Source organism: Strigops habroptila, chromosome 6 (assembly GCF_004027225.2).
Source record: "Strigops habroptila isolate Jane chromosome 6, bStrHab1.2.pri, whole genome shotgun sequence".
Lineage (NCBI taxonomy): Eukaryota > Metazoa > Chordata > Aves > Psittaciformes > Psittacidae > Strigops > Strigops habroptila.
In genome coordinates this window covers 30,474,757-30,492,868 of record NC_044282.2, presented here as the reverse complement: position 1 = coordinate 30,492,868, position 18,112 = coordinate 30,474,757, and the positions used below count along the sequence as shown (strand labels likewise).

The window sequence follows — 18,112 nt, the reverse complement described above, 5'->3', positions numbered from 1 at the left end:
CAGTCCTGGAATGATCTTTTCACTAGCAACCTCACCAGAGAGACCAAATCAAACTGGACATGATGAGAAGTGTTGGCTTCAAGCTAAGACCAGGATATAGGGGGAACACATCTCGCCATGGAGTGCATTGGCTACTGCTGCCAGGCAAGGGGAGGCATCCTTCCTGAGGAGCTATAGTTCTGATACTTTGTGTGAGCACTCATACTGTTTTTCTTGAAAACTCCAATGATTTGTAGTGGGATGCTGACTTCATAAATGTACTTCTATTACTGTGGTGATTTTTTTCCATACATGCAATAGAAGAGTGAATGGTAAACATACAAATACTGCTCCTCATTTTCTTTTCAGGCCCTAATCAGGAAATGTTGAAAATCAGTGTTGATATTGCTGGAGATTAATCTCTGCTGCTCAGAAAGTGCATGGGGAATATATTCTTGCTACGACAAAGCCCTAGGCCACTGGACAAAAATCTGTGAACAACAAGCAGGTTCATATCATCATTGTAAACATCCACACTGCCTGTGTTGCTCTGTAATTAATAATACTCACATTGGCTTGACTGAAATCACTGTAAAAACCAGGCAAATTAATGCCATGCCTTCATGGTCCAATTTATTCTACTGGTGTTTGAGGTTTTCTTTTCAAATCAGTTTTGCAGTATTTAAAAATTAGATTTTTTTTTCCCCCCACGTATAGGAAGAAATCCTTCATGGATTTTTAGTCTCTATATAGTCAATATGTGTTTAAAGACCATGTAATCACTGTTTTTTTATATGAGCAGTGAGATCTCACAAGCGAAAAGACACTCTAGTGAGCTATAAGGCCTTTAAAATCAATCCCTGTCATCAGTTCATTTCCAACTCTCTTTCAGAGAGGTTGTACTTAAGAGCTCTCCTGCCATGTATATTGGGATATGTTTTCATCGCCACAGCTTCTGTATACTTTTTCTCCCCTTTTGTTTTCTTACAAAATAAGGCCTAGGCTACGGTGACCTCAGCCGTTTACAAAAACCTTTCCTTCTCTATACTCAGTAAGTGCACAGGGCTCTGCCAGGAAATCTGATGACAGGCAGGGCCAAGTTCAACTTGGCCTTGAAAGCTAAAGCACAGGCAAGCTACCTGAGGTCATTATAATAAAAAAAAATCCCAAAAATAAAGAAAAGAAAAATAAAGAAGACATAAACATCACTGCCAGGGCATGTCTCCATGGTTAACTGGCACACTCACCTTCAAAAAGCCCCAAAGTAAGGACTCAAAATTGATTCTGACAGCAATATGGCACAGGTTTATGTTTGCTATGTTGTTAGTGAGCTAAGCACATGAAGCATATGTATACATCACTATTTTATGTATACATCACTATACACCACCTGCTAATGCCATGGTTGCCATGACCAAATTACTTCCTGTGGCTGAGCTTACTGTTTGGGGTTTACAAGGCAGCATCACCTTGCTCTGCATTTGGTAGTGCAGGCATAAGATTCTCCCTGCTCATGGCTGCTGAGTAAACAGTCATGGTATTTCATCTTTTTTTTCAATTTCAAAAAATATTGGATCTCCCTACAGGTACAGCCTGCTGTTATTCTCAAAACAAAGTCTTCTTACATATGCCTATATAATGTTTGCCTTGCCAGTATTGAAATGGCTTCAAGATAAACCCACAGTCAGATTTGTCAGTCCAACAAAATGCCAGCTAGCCACCAGAAATGTCCGAACGGATCTGAAAATGAAAAGCCATGAAATGACTCAGTGCATTAGGTCACTGTGACAGCCAGGAGGTAATACCAGAGTATTTACTTTGGCTGGAGTCTTCCTTGGCTCATCTTTGTAGTGTCAAAGCCAGGTTCTCATCTCAAGCCAAAGTGCTGTAGCTTGCTTGCTTCAGTAATGGTTCGACATAGGTATCAGGTAAATAACTAAAATGGGGGTTTTTGAAGTGAAATGAAAAACTCTTAGGGATTAAAGAGAATAATGATTCTCTTCCCTGCCTGGCAGTAAGGAGCAGAACAGATGCACTCTATGGCTACCAGCATGATTGTCTTTATAATTCTCCTGTGATTCTGGGAAGCTTTAGACATGCCTGACATTTTCTATAGGTCTGTCTGTATGAATATCCCTAAAAGTATTGTCTCAGAAAATGTGAGTATCATCTTGGTGAGGATTTTCAGCCCATATTACAGTGCAAATGGCAGCTATCCTCATCATCCCTACAGGGATAATGAGAACATTAGACATTGTATAACTGCCCCACAAAGCAAAAGACTATGGTAAATAGTCACATTTCAGTGTATTGAACAGGAGAATTACTCAGACATAAGAATAAAGACCATATTTATTGCCACCCACTAGCGATTTTCTTCACCTCCCCTTTCCAGACCACAAAGGTGACTTCAGGGTAAATCTTTCTAAACTACATGAGCATGATACATTTCTAAAGACGTTTGGCTCTCTTCACCACTGAAGCTAGAAGCTAACTCCATCTTTTAGGAAATGACATATACAGGTTTTTGTGTAAAGTCAAATGAAACACTATAAAAATGGATACTGTTTTGTAATGATAAAAATTTTTTCTTTTCTTTACAAAATTGCATTCAACAATTTTTCCTTTTTTCTGCAGTTTTTCACTGCAAAACAACCATCCTCTGCCTTTATGAAAAAAATTATTTAGCTTGAATGCATATTTACTGAAACTTGAAAGTACTTTCTGACAAACTGAAGGTGAATTATGCACGGGAAGAGTGATACTTAATGATACTTAATGAGATGAAATCTCAGAGTTGTGGTAATGGTGCAACTCAGTTGACTCATATATCAAAGAAATTAACAAAACAGTTGCTTCTTGTAATCAGATAAGACAGTAATAAGTCCAAGAAATAAAATTAATCGTTTTTTGCAAGGAAGGGAATGTGCAGAGTGCTGGAGGCCAGATGCTGGAGGCAGAGCTTTGGCTGAACCCTGTATATGCAGAAAGTCCAGAGACCATCTTAAGACCTTTTTCAGAATTAGTGACTTGCAGTTTTGTCTCTTGAATATTTGCATTAATGATTATTTGCTTGTCTTTCCCCAACCCCCGAACTGATTCCCCTGTGGTTGTTTTCTGCCTCTCTTTAAGTGTTCAGCACCTGTAGATCCCCCTTTCTTCATCAGTTCTGATGGGCGTTTATAATTTATTTTGCTCTTGTAGCTGCGGATAGAGATGGTAAATAAAGCAGTACTTAAAACTATGACTGTTCTATTAAACACCTTATGGTCCTTTGCCTTAAACTTGCATGTCCGTGCCAGTTGAGCCCTGTGCTTTTTGGACAAGCTAAAAGTAAATAGGTACAGAGAAAATATAGTTTAAAATATGTTTAATTTACCTGCAATTCTCCTTCCATTATACTGAGGAGTTTTATCAAGTCTTCTTTAGAAAGCTCTATGGATTTCTTGTTCTTTCGTTCAGTAGGTCCAGGTGATTTTGAGTGCCGTTTGACAGTTGCTGAAACCATGACCTCATCTTCCTTCCGATGAGGTTTGTTCTTTTTCTTGGCATCCTCTTGAAGTTTTTCATTCTCTGCATGGCTGATGACAGGCTTGGAACTGGAGAAGTGCCCATTAGACGAGCTTTCTCCACCTTGGTTTCGGGATCTCATCCCTACCTAGAAAGAAACAAACATAAAGATGCATTTATAAACAAAATTACTTACAAAAAGCCGCAGTGGAAATACTGCCTTTTGGAAGAACAACAATCTTCTAAAAACTGAAAAATACCGTCCTGCTCAAGAGACAGAGGCAAAAAGAACCATTTCAACAACTCTGTGTGTGGCAGCCAGGGCATTAATTATAAATTTAAGAGAGTTGTAAAGTAAGGGTAACCATCTTTCTCAGCATGCCAAGATGCTGATATGAGTTTAAATGTTAAAAGTGATGCAGGAAAATTATAAAGAACATTTTCCAGCGTTTCCTTTCCTTCAGTCAACATTTTGATCATTCACAACTCATCACTACAAAACTAAGCAGATTGTTAAGTAGATCCTATTTTAACATGAGGTTTATTTGAGAGACAGGAATTCAATTAAATTTTAGAAAAGCGTACCTCTGGAGTATAAATTCTCTACAAGAATGAAGTGACAATGCATGACAAACAAAGGTCACTTGGTAGTCTCTCTGAGTAAAGCAATGGTTTTAATCCAAGTAACCAAGAAAAATGAGGAATACAGAGTAAATCAAGTGGTAAACTCCATCTTAAGTTAAATACTACATGAGATTATTAGACAGTAAGTGTCATAAAGAAAAGTTAAAAAGAAGATTGAAAAATGAGCACAGAGAGCATGAAACTGCTAAGAGGATCATTGCAGTCCTTCCAGAAGATTCAGAGTTTTTCAAAAATGTCAGGTCATGGTTACTGAATGCTCACATCTCTGTCCCCTTAAGCACCTACATCGCACTCTTAGACTATGTTGTCTATCGTAGGAAATTAAACAGTGACAGCAAATGCTCCCAAGCTCTGGCACTTGACCTACTGTATTGCTAAATTTTTAGCACACTCTGTGGCACACTTCTTCGTCCAGGGAAACTACCACTCTCCCGAGTAGTTCCTGGGCACAATTCAGGAAGTAACTCAGACCAGGTACAGATGCAGTCACCCTGTTCTGGAAGAGAGTTTAGCAGAACAAGCATGGCTGGATTGTGCCATTTGACCCCAGGGACAGAATGGAGGCCCTGGGTCTGTTTAGTTTACAAGTAACATAGTCTTGGTGTCACCCAAAACTGAAAATCATCCTTCCTGTGTGCCATCCTCATCAAACAACAGCCTTCTCTGATTCCTTCTGCTGAATGCCATTCAGCAATATCAAATTAAACCACTTGCCTTTATCTTCAAATCTTTTCACAGTTCTTCTCTTTCTTACCCATCAGCCCTCCTCAAGTTGTTATCCACAGAACACATTCAACTAAATTAGCTTAATCTGCCTGTCTCTTGTCTTTTTTCCTATGAACATCTCTCTCCTTTATTTCCCCTTGACTGTGCAAATTGGCCAGGGAGGTTGCTAGCCCTTAAAATCCAATTTACCCTGTAAGGTCTCATCCTGTGTCACTGACTAGCAATGGCACAGAAAACAGGATGGGTTCATCATTGTGTATTTCATTGATTACCATTATAAAACAGATGTGCATAGGGTACTCAGACATGTTTATACACAGACCTATATTGCTACCCTGTCATGTTGCTATCCTTTTTTGTCACCTTTCTTTGATGTTGAAATAGGTCTTTGTAATTATTTTCAGTGTTTAACTGTAGATTGTTATTTGTAATCTAACATGATCTAACAATCATAATTTGTAAATTATGACAAAAGATATTTGTCATAAACAATACAAAGGCAATAGTGAATTTAGGCTTGATTCAGGGCCAAACTCAGATGTAAAAGGTAAATTGGTCTCCTACAAATCAGATATTCTTCATCCTACTTGAAATTGCTTGTATAACAAGCAAGGGAAATCATCAGGAGTTTACTTTTACCATAGTTCAATTTACTTGACTATATTTTTTAGTACCTTAATTTTTTACTTAAATCCAGTTTACCCAAGATAGTCTAATACTAGAAAGCAGGATCTGCAGAGAGGAATATCTTGCTTTAGATCAACTACAATTTGAACAAACAGACTGAAGAATGATGAAGGGTCTGTGTGAAACTTGCCCTGTTTTTCTATCAGTAGATCTAATGAATAATATTCTACTGCTTCCAAATCTTTCCTCTCACTTAAATTCATCTCTGGATTTAGTTTGCAGCTTGTTCATTAGTCAAACAGATGCTTCTCAACATCACTAACATCACACACTTTTCTGACAAGGATCTTAGAGCAGCAGTTCACTAGTGATGGGGTAAAACCTAAAATACATTGTCTAATCAGCTTGGATAATGTTACACTGGGCCTGCTATGACTTGCTACTTATTTGACTCAGGCCATTGATATAAATCTCTTGCTCACATTAGCCTTGCATTTTAGTAGTTTCACACTCAGCAGGAAGATTGTCTTTTTATTATTATTGGTTACTCATGTCTTAACTTCATTAATTCAGTGGAATTCATCCAGCAGTATAAATGGGGAGAGAATTAGACCCAATGTTTTCAAGTGAGCGAGTTTCACGATGAGATTCCTTGCATTGTGTGTCTGCTCCTATCCAAACAATATGTGATACAGGTATACAATGGCCTTTAACTTCCTGAATGCTTATGCAGTATGTTTTTCTTCAAACAGTTTGGATTAAATGCATGAATTATGTTTTCTAAAAACAGATCTCCATTATAAGCATGAACAATACCTGAGAACCTCAGGAAATCTTTTAGGTCTCAGGTTTGTAATGGAAAAATAAACATTGTACTATGTTTCCTTTCAGATAGGGCTTTTCAATTTGTTTAGCTTTAATGGGTTTTAAACTTTCCAACCATGCTTCCGCTCAGGATAGAGCACTTGGGATTCAATCTGTCTCTATTTTCTAAGTAAGTGTTTCCTTCTGAGTCCCTGTGGGTCACAGCCGCCAGCCACTCTCATATCTAAACCAAACCTGTTTTTCATGGCTTACAGTGAATGGCTTCATGGCTCTAGAACATCCTGCATGTTTTAAGAATAAATACTGCAAACTGTCTTACATATGTTTTCCAGTCGAAAACAGATTATTACATGACAGTGTATTCTGCTGTGTAACATGCTGCGTTAGTGATTTCTCTGTAGTAAGATGACATAACTGTTAGACCTGAAGGTGCATAATTAAATGTAACTCATGACTAGTTGAGACATATCATCCACCTCAGGCATTGCATAATCAAACAGATGCACTTAGCTGGATATGTTAGACTACACGAAAGGTGGTGTGTCACTCTGCCACATCATAACTCAAGACAGCCACTTCGATCCATCTATCCATCTGTCCCTGTGGGAGCTGAGATAACAATTCATGAAGCCATGTAAAGGCTGAGTAGTCGACTGTAGGTTTATAAGCACGCTAACAGAGAAATATGGAATGCACATTTAAAATGTATTTTTACTTGATATAAATCAATGTAGGTCTATAAAGGACAGATGCAAATTTATTTTTAAAAAATTCATTCATACAGCAGCAGAGCAGCCTAACCAATTGATGTGGAGTTTTGCATCAACTATCAAATAAATTAGAATATTATTGTCACTAAAGGAAGTCAAACTTGGACTTTTAAAAAATTTCTTTAGCACTTGTAGGTTTATTTTGCAGCAAGTCGAGTCTTACATCACTGGAAGTGTGACAGATAGCCTACCACTCACAGGGACATTGCGCCTGACAGCCTTTCTTTGTGTAAAAGCCCGCCAAAATCAGTGTAATACCAACACCTACTCTGTCTTCAGTTATGATGTTGATACTTTTCCAACATGTTATCCAAATGCAAAGGTGTTGTGTGCTGAAGCCGGAGATGCAGGTGAACTCAAGCTTAAATGACGACAGAAAGGGCCAGAGTTTTGATATTCACACAGTAATTTCCAAGCAGTTTAAGGGCCAAAATCAATGGCATGATCCAGCTGTTGTGCAGTGCTCTAGGAATACAAAACAGCTGTAAGGATGACTGAGTTTTAATTAGAGCAGCGTGAAGTAGCCAGAACATACCAGTGATCTTGGCTGAAAAACTGTGTGCTGGAAAGGAGTGCTTAGCATTATCATTTTGGACATTCATCTGTATTTCTGATGGCATCATAATAAAGAAGAAAAGTTTCTGACCAGTTGCATGAAACCATTTCAGTATGCAAATACCAAAATCCCCAAACCTTGCCTATCTGTTGTTTCACCAGAGTTCCAAATTCTATTCTGGGGACACCGCCAGTCTAACATTGGTAACAAATGACCTCTGCTGTCTGCCCTGATCAAGTCTATCTGTCTTACAGCATTCCTGATCTGCTGAAGGGATTGTGTTCCCTGAAGAAATAGCTGGTATGGTTTATAATGACTTTAGCATTTAATATTTAAATCTACTGTTGTTGGTTTTTGTTGTTTTGTGGGGTTTTTTTCCCCCACCCCTCACCATACTGCATATTAAACTGGAAACAGTCTCCGGTCAAATAAGAAGTCTTTATATGACCAGTCACCTTGATTGCCACATTTATTGGCTACTCATTTCAATATGTGCTCACAGCATTGGTACTTGGCATGGGAACTCTTTAGCCTCTCTTCTGTTTCACTCATTTGTTAAGTTTTAAGCACAAAAGACAAATGCTATGATTATTTACTTGGGTCTGTATTGTTGTTCTGGGCATAGGTCCTTTGGTTTTCACAAGTTAGCAATCCACACAAGATTTTATAAAATAACCTTTATGTTAGTTTTACTGACATCAGGAGGAAATCTGTAAGGAATTTGCTGAGTAGGATGTCAAGAGAGGACAGGCTGCATGCTGGTCCAAACCCTTCCCCTGTCGACAGCAATTTATTCTCCCTATAGCTCTTGAAATGACAGGTTAGATTAGGCTCTGTTAATAGTGCTATTAGAATCAGATAATGCAAGTGTTCTTTGAACTTCATGTGTAGTCCCTCCTGCTAATTGGATGTGCTGATTTTGGCTCTGTAATGCTTTCTTTTAAAATAACGACGACAACAACAACAGTAATATTATAATACGCACAAACACACACAGAAGTTGATTTACAGCCATGATATGGTTGTTGCCTTTGGCTATAAATTTGTAGTCTGGAGTTCAGTTGCAGATCTAAACGATTAAGATATCACATGAAAGTGCTGGGTTTCTGACAGGCTAGCAATGTATTGTAGGGTCAGTGCAATTGGGTCATTAGTGAGCCAAAACTGGAATTGTTTCTCAGCTGTGGCTTTGGGAAGTGTATCTTTCAAGGGCTCCGCTGTGCAGGCATTTGGAGTGGAGCAAAGCACTGTGTAGAAGCGCCTGGTACACAGGGGAGATTACTGAGAACTCAAGCACTGAGCAAGCCACATCTCTGCCCAGTGGTTAGCAATCAGTGTATACGACCAGGAGTGAAAAATATTTTAAATATACTCAAAATGGAGACCAAATCATATAAAACCTCCATCAGAGCTTAAACACCCCGTAAATGAGGAAAAGAGCTGCAAATTTTTTCAAATATTATCAATCCGTATCTACAAGTAGTGGATACCAAGAAAAAGCACCAAACAAAAATACAATAAAAGAAGACAAACTCTCATATGTCAGGAAGAGAGGAAGATAGGGACACCAACTTGACCTTGTTGGTTTAAAAGTCTTCAGCAAGGATCACCCCAGATGGAGATGGATGACTTTAGCCTCAAGGGATCCAGGTAGCCAGAACTAAGGCTACATGGCCTCAGTGGTGTGGCTTTCACAGGACAAACATGTAGAGATGCAACTCTTCACACCACCTTAGAGGCTGATTAAAATTATTAGTTTTATTATTAAGTTATTCCTAATTATTATTAGTTACTCCAGGCTGTTTTCCTGGACTCTGTGAATGTTGGTTATTTTTGGTTTGACCTGCAGAAACAAAAAGGAATCACAGTACCAAGAGGTTATCATAGCACCGGGTAGGAACTGCTGGCGTCATTGTGCAGAGGCGCATTCTGAGCAATGCTGCCCAGTTGGACTTGGATGCTGCATGAAGCAGACATGTGTCAGACTCCGGACTGTGCGATAGCTGAACAATGCTGTGCCAAGGGAACGCAGACCTCATTCTTGGTTTTGCTTTTGCAGATGACTCCAGTGTTTGTTTCAGTCATGCTAGTCAGAAGAGAGTGCTAAACCAGATGACTAATATAATGAAGAACGGAACAAATATCTACCCTTAGCAATTCTGGAGTTTCCTGAATTTCTAAACATTCGCACCTAGAGCTCTAATGCATTGTTCTCTCTAACCCTCCCCCAGTCTCTTGCCCTCTTATGCATCATGACTTATCTGCAATGGCAAACAAGAAAAGGTCTTTGTTCCTTCTGACAGTATTATACGTTACCCATGTGGTTTTGTGGGAGCATATGTTAGCTGCTTGCCCTTGTTACTGGAGAACTGGCACAGAGGTATGGATACTTTCTGGATCAGGACAATTCTCTACTCAGTAAACAGCTTGAATAACCGAGCCTATAGGGTTGTAATTCTTATACAGACTAGGAGAGGACTCGTGGCTAGTCTAGCTACATAACACCGCTACTGCCTTCATCCTTTCACCTGGTCTGCTTGTTGCACTGGAAAAGCATTTGCCATAACAGGTGTTAGGAGGAGCAATGCCCAAGCACACATGCTGAGCTCATGCACTGAAGAAGAAATGTTCATATCATCCTGTTGATGCTGTCTCCATAGCAGGGTTTGCACCACCTCCATTGTGAGTGCTGCTCTGTGGGCTCCCTCCCACCCTGTAAGCCCTTTCCCAGATGCAGCACACTGGGCCAGTCCCTGGGCTCCATCCACTGCCGGCGCTCAAGTGAGGGCATGAGGCCATGGTATTGCTCAGAGGAGCCCGTGCAGGAAGGACATACTGCCCTATGGCAGATGGATGTCACGGTGCCTCCCTTGTTTTGTCATACCCTAACATGGAGTCTCATCAGTGGAAGAAACTTGAGTCTTTTTAATCCTTGAGAAAGAAGTACAATTTGTTCTTGTAAAGGGTACCTGGCAAAAATGCAGTGACTGTTTTAGATGCAGGACACAGATTATTTTCTTCTATCAAGTCACTGCTATCTCATTATTCCCTCATCTATTTTGGTGGATACAACTTTTCAGACTGCTTGCGAATAGTGTAGAAAAGTAGCAAAGTTATAGCAGATACAGTTGTTTAGCGCATGAGAATCAGCACAGCCTTTTTGATTTATCAAAGATTTATTTTATGGCTTCTAAAATTGATTCTTGTAACAGTGGAGCATAGTAGCACATGGACCATATGCACCAAGGATTATATCAACAATAGTTCTTTTCCTTGAAAAAAGAAATAAGACAAATAAGCATAAATGTATTTTCAAGAAGAAAAAGATTTCTGAAAATTCCATATCCAGGTGCCATTCAGAATAAGTATAATCTGTGTAAAAGTAGAAAAGGATTTCACAGAACTAAGAAAGGAAACCCAGTCACCACTAACACAGATTTATACTGCTTTAACACCGTTTTCTTAATTCCAAGATAAACTCTTCTCTGACTAAATTATGGCATAGATTTACAAAGAACAGAGTTTATGCTGGTGTAATTCCATTAATTTTGTCATTTTTAGGAAAACTTGTGGTTTCTGTTGGAATACTTTTACTTGAGTAATGCATGCTGACCAACTAAGGAGTAACAGACTTGTTTCACAAAGATTCATGTTTCCCAGGCTTCATCTGGAAAAACATCTTGGATGCATGAGGCATGAGGAATGATAAGCTATTAGATCATCATTCAGCCAAAAAAATAAACTTTTATATATCGCTCTACCCGTGTTTTGATTACTGTGCTTCCCAGCTGCCAGAAAGTACAAACAGGAGTCATAGAGAAGAGACAGCTCAAGTAGCTGACACCACTAGACAAACACACTGCTAGGTCTGATGAGGGTATATTCTCCAGAGTGGCCATGTGGCTGAAAGGGACTAGCCAGGAAGAAGGTAGGTGGCAAGAGTGCCAACTGCCTGTGACGCAGCCTTTCTAGCATGCTTCAGCTGAGCTGGGCAACATGGGAGTAGGCTGATTTCTACTCATCCCTCTTCCTGGCATGTTTCCAGTGCACTGGAGTGTCCTGTGCCCAGGAGTACTCCCAGTTTGAAGGAAAAGCACTTGGAGGAAAGAAATGCCCCTGCTTCCTGGGACTGCGCACCTTGCACCCAGCTGATGGACCCTGACAGAGCCACCCCTTGCTGGATGAACACTGTGCCCTATCATGATTGTTCACATTTTGTTTTACAGCTTTCTGCCCTTTTGAGTTATGCCATTTCAATTGAAAATCAAACTGTGAACTTCACATGAAGATAAAGCTAACAACGTCACCATTAGTTTCAGGCCAAACTCACTACACATTTGTTTTGTCACCTGACAGCTGGAATGTGCCTGGAAAATGGTAAGAGAGGTGATGCAGATTAGCTGGCCTTCCAAAGATTTTTCACTCCTGCAGATCTTTGGTGTTAGATAAGCATTAGTCATTTCTTTTTGTTTACACCATAGAACCAAGCTGATAACCTGCATGATCAAATATACTGTGGACTTATGAACCACGCTATATCTCTCATAAGTAGTTTCTAAAGACCACTGCTCCTATAATGCATTTTCTGCTTCCAAGATGGCAGGAAACTGCTGAAAGCAGCAACAGATTGGAGTAGGCTGATCACAGCTCTTGCTTTTGAGTCCCTTGGCCCTATGCTCACAATGACCAACCAAAATACCTAAACCATATATGTCACTAAGGGAACACAGCACGGAAAGTAAAGTCATTCTGTGGTCCTTGCAACCCTACTTTAACCTAGGAATGAAACATGGGGCAAATAAGGAAACTCTTATTAGCTTCCTACAAAATCTATTTCAACTTTTCACTTTAAAATTATTTTTTCTTTCAAAATTAACTTGTATTTTAACACATGTGAGACAAGACAAAAAGCTCAATGTCCCAAAAGCAAAATTCAAGCTTTGGGTCGAGGGAAGTATTTTGCTGTCTCTTGCTGACCAGATGTGAATGACGAGTCCTGTAATCTCCAGTAGCCATGACTTGCACAGGTCTGATTTTGCTGAAACCAGTAAACAAATGTACCTAAATTTTACAACTCACTAATTTATCCCTCTTTTGTTTTATGCAAATAACAAAAAAATAATCCCTATGTAGATAGCCTTGCAGATTTTGCAAGGGGAAAAAAATCATACAGAGGACCTGTATCTTCTACAAATATTGTCTCCAAGAGACAACAGTGTAAAAACACATCTGCAGCATCTCAAATTTCAGCTGTCAACCAAAGCAGGGAGCAAGTTCCAAATCTCTCTCAGTGACTCCTTTGTAGGAGGTTTCAGTTGCTGATAGACACACAGTACCAGCTTGCACATGAATGCCTGGTCTTTTGGTGAGAGGTGAATTTAACTCCCTCCGTTAGGCTAGGCTGCCTTCCACCTCCCAGAAGGTTCCTCCTCTATGAAGTTTAACTGTTTTCAAAACATGGAGTTAAAAGTAGTCTCTGATACTAAACCTGCTCTTGAGTTTCACTATCAATTTTTGTGGTTTTACAATAATATTTTTCCTGTTGGGGAAAAAAAATTAAAAGGAATTCTCTGGCTACATGCATCCTGGAGATTAACCATGTCCAGGACTGCTCTCTGACTGTGAGGCCAGCTGTCCTGGAAGATCCTTCAGGCTCTTAAGCCCTCTTAGCATCCATAACATGCTGGCTGCATCCACACTGCCCACTGGGAATTGCTCCTAGCCCATGCTGAGGCTCAAAACATGCTCTCAAATGATTCGGGAAGGTGTTAAGTGGCCTGGCCAAAAGTGTGCCAGGGACCACTCCAACAGTTTAATAAGAGTACAGATATTCACCTTCCAGTATCCGTGCTCATGCCATGGCACTGTTTAATTTACAGCCTTTCCTTTCCACAGCCTGCTCCTTTACAAACAAAGGAAATGGAAAACTAATCAGCCGTGCAAAGGGAAAGTGCAACTCACCATAAACACACAGTCTGCAGAGAGAAAATAAGCGGAGGGTGGTGGGAAAACAGAAATAATCCGTATTTTTTCATGTAAGTTAGGTCAAGGCAACCTCTACTTATTTAGAAGTGTATTTTTACTGAAGAATGGTCTGGAGATAGTGCAGTTCAGCAAGGATCAGGAAGAAACAGGGCAGCCGAAGCAGAGAGAGAACTTGCACAACATCCCCACTTCACACTAGGCTTCTCCTGGCTTTTGCTGGGCTCCACGGCACAAACTTTGAGCTCTTCTGCTTCATATCACTGATAAGAGGACTAATGCTTCGAGGCTCCAGAATGGTCCCTGCATTATTCAAAGCCCCAGCCTTAACTTGTCGTTACAATTTGTAACGAGGTAAAAGCAAAGGAGAGTCTTACTTCATTCCTGGCAGTGCCACCCTAGTGACTGTCATTATTTCCCAGTAATCCTGCAGGCTTTCCACTGACTTCAGAATTTGTGGCAAAGAAAGTAAAGAAGTAAATGTCAGCCTAACTGATTTAAATAATACCAATGCCTCATGCTGACAGGGAGCCATGCAAAAACCTCAGATATCTCACCTGGGCATTGAAAATGGCCTCATCCACTTTAATAGCTTTCATTTATAGAAACCGTATTTATGTGCCTCTTCTAACGTCTTGGTTTCAAAATCACTAGACAATTTCTTCACTTGAAAAGAATGAAGTTAAAGAGTTATCCTGCATGTACAGGTTGAGCTGGTTTTGATCTTTTTTTGAACAGCCTGTCAATGTTAATCTGCTCAAATCTTCACATGGCTTTTTAGTTCAGAGCAAAAAGTCAGGCTAAGCTGAAAACACAGCATAGCAACTTTGAGTAGGGAAGGAAAAGAGAAGGAAGAAGCAAATAAATATCTTTGCATGGGCTTGGTTTTGCGTTAACTAAAATTACCTGCTGTCAGATTCAAGTTCCTTTAATGTCTGTGACTTTTTAAAATCCAGTTTCACCAGGGATAAAATCTAAGTGAATTGTGTTCGTCTTGTTGCAACTAGCCAAACACCCCACCTTACTTAAGTTTTTAAAAAAGAATGAATTTTCTTTTTTTTTTCCACTAGGACAGAGTAAAAAATTCTTAGCTGCTTTTCTTAGAAAGTAATTTCAGTTCAGAGCCATGGAAAGATATTAAAAAGAGCTCTTACAAATGGAGTGGGTGTTTTACAAGCCTACATGAAGTTAAAATCATCTGCACTGGCACACATTCACACTGTTCAGCTTTAAGTATCTCACTTGTGTGACTGAGCTAGGAGTTTAGGTTTCATCCATGATCTGCAGCGTCTTTGAAATGGAGCCCAGGCTTTCTGAGGTTATGTTAAGACTTCAGGCCTATGCTCGTCCTCAGTCATGCAGCTTCAGTGACCACTGCTGAAACCTGCTATGGCTCCTGTCTATCAGGGAAAGCACCCCCTGATTTTCTTTCCATGGAAAAAGGTGCTGGGCAGAGGGAGGTATTACTACAGCCTCCCTGTAAGAGGACATGGCTGGAGGACACCACTGTATCCCGCTGCTGGGATGTGTTGAGAGGTCTCGGTTTTGCCCCTCTGAGCCACCACTGACCTTTCTAAAGAGGTTGTGCCCTTAATTTGGGCACATCAGTAAAATAACTGATAAACTGGCCCTGGATCCATAAAGACATCACCACAAAGGCTGATTCTGCTATTGGGTGAGGAGGCAATAGCAGGTATTTGGCACCTCGTTATCAGCATCTGACACAGTGCCACACTTGGTGGCAAATGTTAGGACATGACAGAGGCTGCCGGACTGTGTCCACCCCTCACAGTCTCTGCTATAACCAACCCTGCCAACTTTGTTTTAATGAAGTTGTAATCTCAAGTGGCTTGTGCTGCTGGGATGGATTTTCTACAAGGCATCAGTTCACAGACCACTGCCACAGGGACACTTCTGCCCAAGAAGACCAGAGAACACAGTATTTCTAAAAAATACCGAAAAGAGTCAAAAGCTCACTGTTACTGAGCTACCTAACTGGGAAATGAGCTCGGTTGACTCTCCAGCCACAACTAATTTGTGCTGAACAGTTTCTTGGGAGGAAAAGTGGGAGGAATTTGGCCATTATTGCCCAAAACAACTAATTTAAGGAACACAAATAAACAATAGATCTATGTTAGCTTTCTTTTAGTTAGAGCAAGTGAAACTAGAGACTAATTTTTAATAATTAAGGTAAATCTAAACAAAAAAAATCATAAAATTTTCAAGTTTCTATTTCCTATGAGGATATGGGTGACAAGAAAGCAATGTGGGTATCAGTGTTGCTGAAATGAATTGGTGGGTGCCTTTAAATATTAAGGCATCACTGGGTGTCTCAATACAAATTTAGACTCATTTGACTTTTCACAGTAATTCCAAAAAGTTTGGTCACCATCCAAAAAAAAAGGGGGGAGGCATATGCAAATGGTATATGATTGGTAAATCAAGTAAGAAACCATGTAAGAAAGCAGCATATAAATAAATTACTGTTTCTATTTAATGAAAAAATCTCTGACCCAGCAGTTATGTAATGTCTCAGCATTACTTGTTTGTTTACTTCAATATTTTTCAGCTGCCTTCAAGGAAGTTCAGATGACTGAGAAATTACTTTGGGCTGCTTCTCCTGTGCATGTGTGTCGAACCCATGGCCTTGGCAAGGACCCGCTGTGGTCACTGTTGGCAGCTCCATCATGTCTTGGTTCTGTGGGGAGCAAGCCGGACCCTTCACTGCCCAGGCAGCTGCTTTCTTAGGTGCAAATGCTAGTTATGGTCAAAAGGGTAGTATTTCCTCTGATTTGCTCAAAATGGTATTGTTATTGCTTTTTAGCTTCTCACTTGTGGTTTGGGAAAAAGAAGATGAACCAGCTTTCTTCTTGATACAAATTCACCTCTTGCCATATTAGGGTGCTATATTTAATTATCTTACGAAACAAGACGTAACAGAAAGTATTCTCATGTGCTCATTTCCCATTTCACATACTGTTTTACTCCCAGTGAGAATAAACCTCACTTGGGTTTCTATCCCTAGTGACAATGTCTAAGTGAGCTTTCAGTACCACCTCTTTCCTCTTAATATTCACTGCACGGGCCACACATAAGAGCGTTTCCTTTTCTGTATTTGTCCATACGTACACTGCAGGGATTTAGGACATGAAAGAGATTTTTCAGACCTGCCCAGCTGAAAGTTAAAGGGCAGGTCTCCAGAGCACCCAGTAGCTGACTGGTGAGCACAGCTGTCCAGAAAAGCAAGCTCTGACTAACCAGCTGAGCCTCCACTGTGTATATACTGAGAACATTTCAGAAAAGTCAGGAAAAAGTCTTCATATTGAATAAATATTTCTTTACTGAATTATGAAGAGTATTTTATATCTGTAAACCTAAAAGACTCTGCTAAACTAAATGTAATTTGAGAAATGCCTACTTTTATTAGTATAATATTTACCAGCTAGGAAACTAAATTAAATTCATCAGTTCATGACCATTTCTATTCAGTTACAGTTTCAGATTTTGTTTCAACAGCACAGTGCTTTAGGATTTGTATATCATCATCCTTGAGAAATTATTAAATTCAGTTGAAACTCAGAAAAACCATCTGCCTCCGTATTAAGTTCTGTAATTCATTAATCAAAGTTAATTTCAAAATCTGGTATCCTACCATACTTTTTAAATTGATCCCACACAGAATCATTAACTGCATACAAAACGAACAACATAAATTAAAAACAAAATTAAAAATCAGTCAGCAATTTGTCAGTTGCTTCTAGGACTGCAAAAATGAGCTGGTATGAAATGGCCATATTTAGAGAATCTCTGTACAGCTGGGCATCTGCCATGTGCTTGACCTAAGGTAGCTGTCATGCTTGCAAAAGAATCTTTATTATGATTGTACATACTGATACAAATGTTATTACTTTTTGGCATAAAGGAAAACCAAAAGCTTGCACAGAAAAATGCTTGGCAGCACGTGCCAGCGTGGTAGCATGGCTCAGCTGCAGCGCTGGCCTTCCCCACACTAGAAACCACCCAGCCGTACCCCACGGAAAGCAGCAAACACCAAGTATTCAACAAACCTCAGACTTGTTGAAATAAGCATGTGTTGAAGACAAAGGATTATAATTAGAGGGATAGGAAAGCTGGAGAATAAAAGCATTGTCAGAACGCAGCATTTAGCATTATAGCACAGACACCATGAACGGGTGTGCGAAGCAGGCTTAGCTCCCCTGCCCTTTGCTCAGCCAGGGTATGAAGTAATGTTGCACAAACAATTTAATGACATTATCTCTATTTAAATAAGCAAGAACAAGGCTAGAGAGTTCTGTATAAATACTTGTCACTGACTGATCTCTTATACCTTGAAGATGCATTTCTAGAAGGAAAAAACCCAGAGTTGTTCTTCCCATTGTATCTTCAAAAAAGCTGAAAGTGCAATTTTATTAGGCTTTCACAAACTTCAGAGAAACTTTTTCAAATGCCTATGAAGGTGGAGGAGTAAATA

The 18,112-nt window shown here is 39.7% G+C and overlaps 1 protein-coding gene across 4 annotated transcripts in view; it reads right to left on the bottom strand.

Moving 5' to 3' along the window:
- FILIP1 (filamin A interacting protein 1) overlaps nt 1–18,112 on the bottom strand; it is a 105,234-nt gene that overhangs the window by 57,551 nt on the left and 29,571 nt on the right. For all 4 annotated transcript variants that reach the window (XM_030490099.1, XM_030490102.1, XM_030490103.1 and 1 more), the window contains one exon: nt 3,359–3,637. In XM_030490099.1, coding sequence (XP_030345959.1) covers nt 3,359–3,631 — 273 coding nt within the window. In that variant the 5' untranslated portion in view covers nt 3,632–3,637. The remainder of the gene's footprint in view (nt 1–3,358; nt 3,638–18,112) is intronic.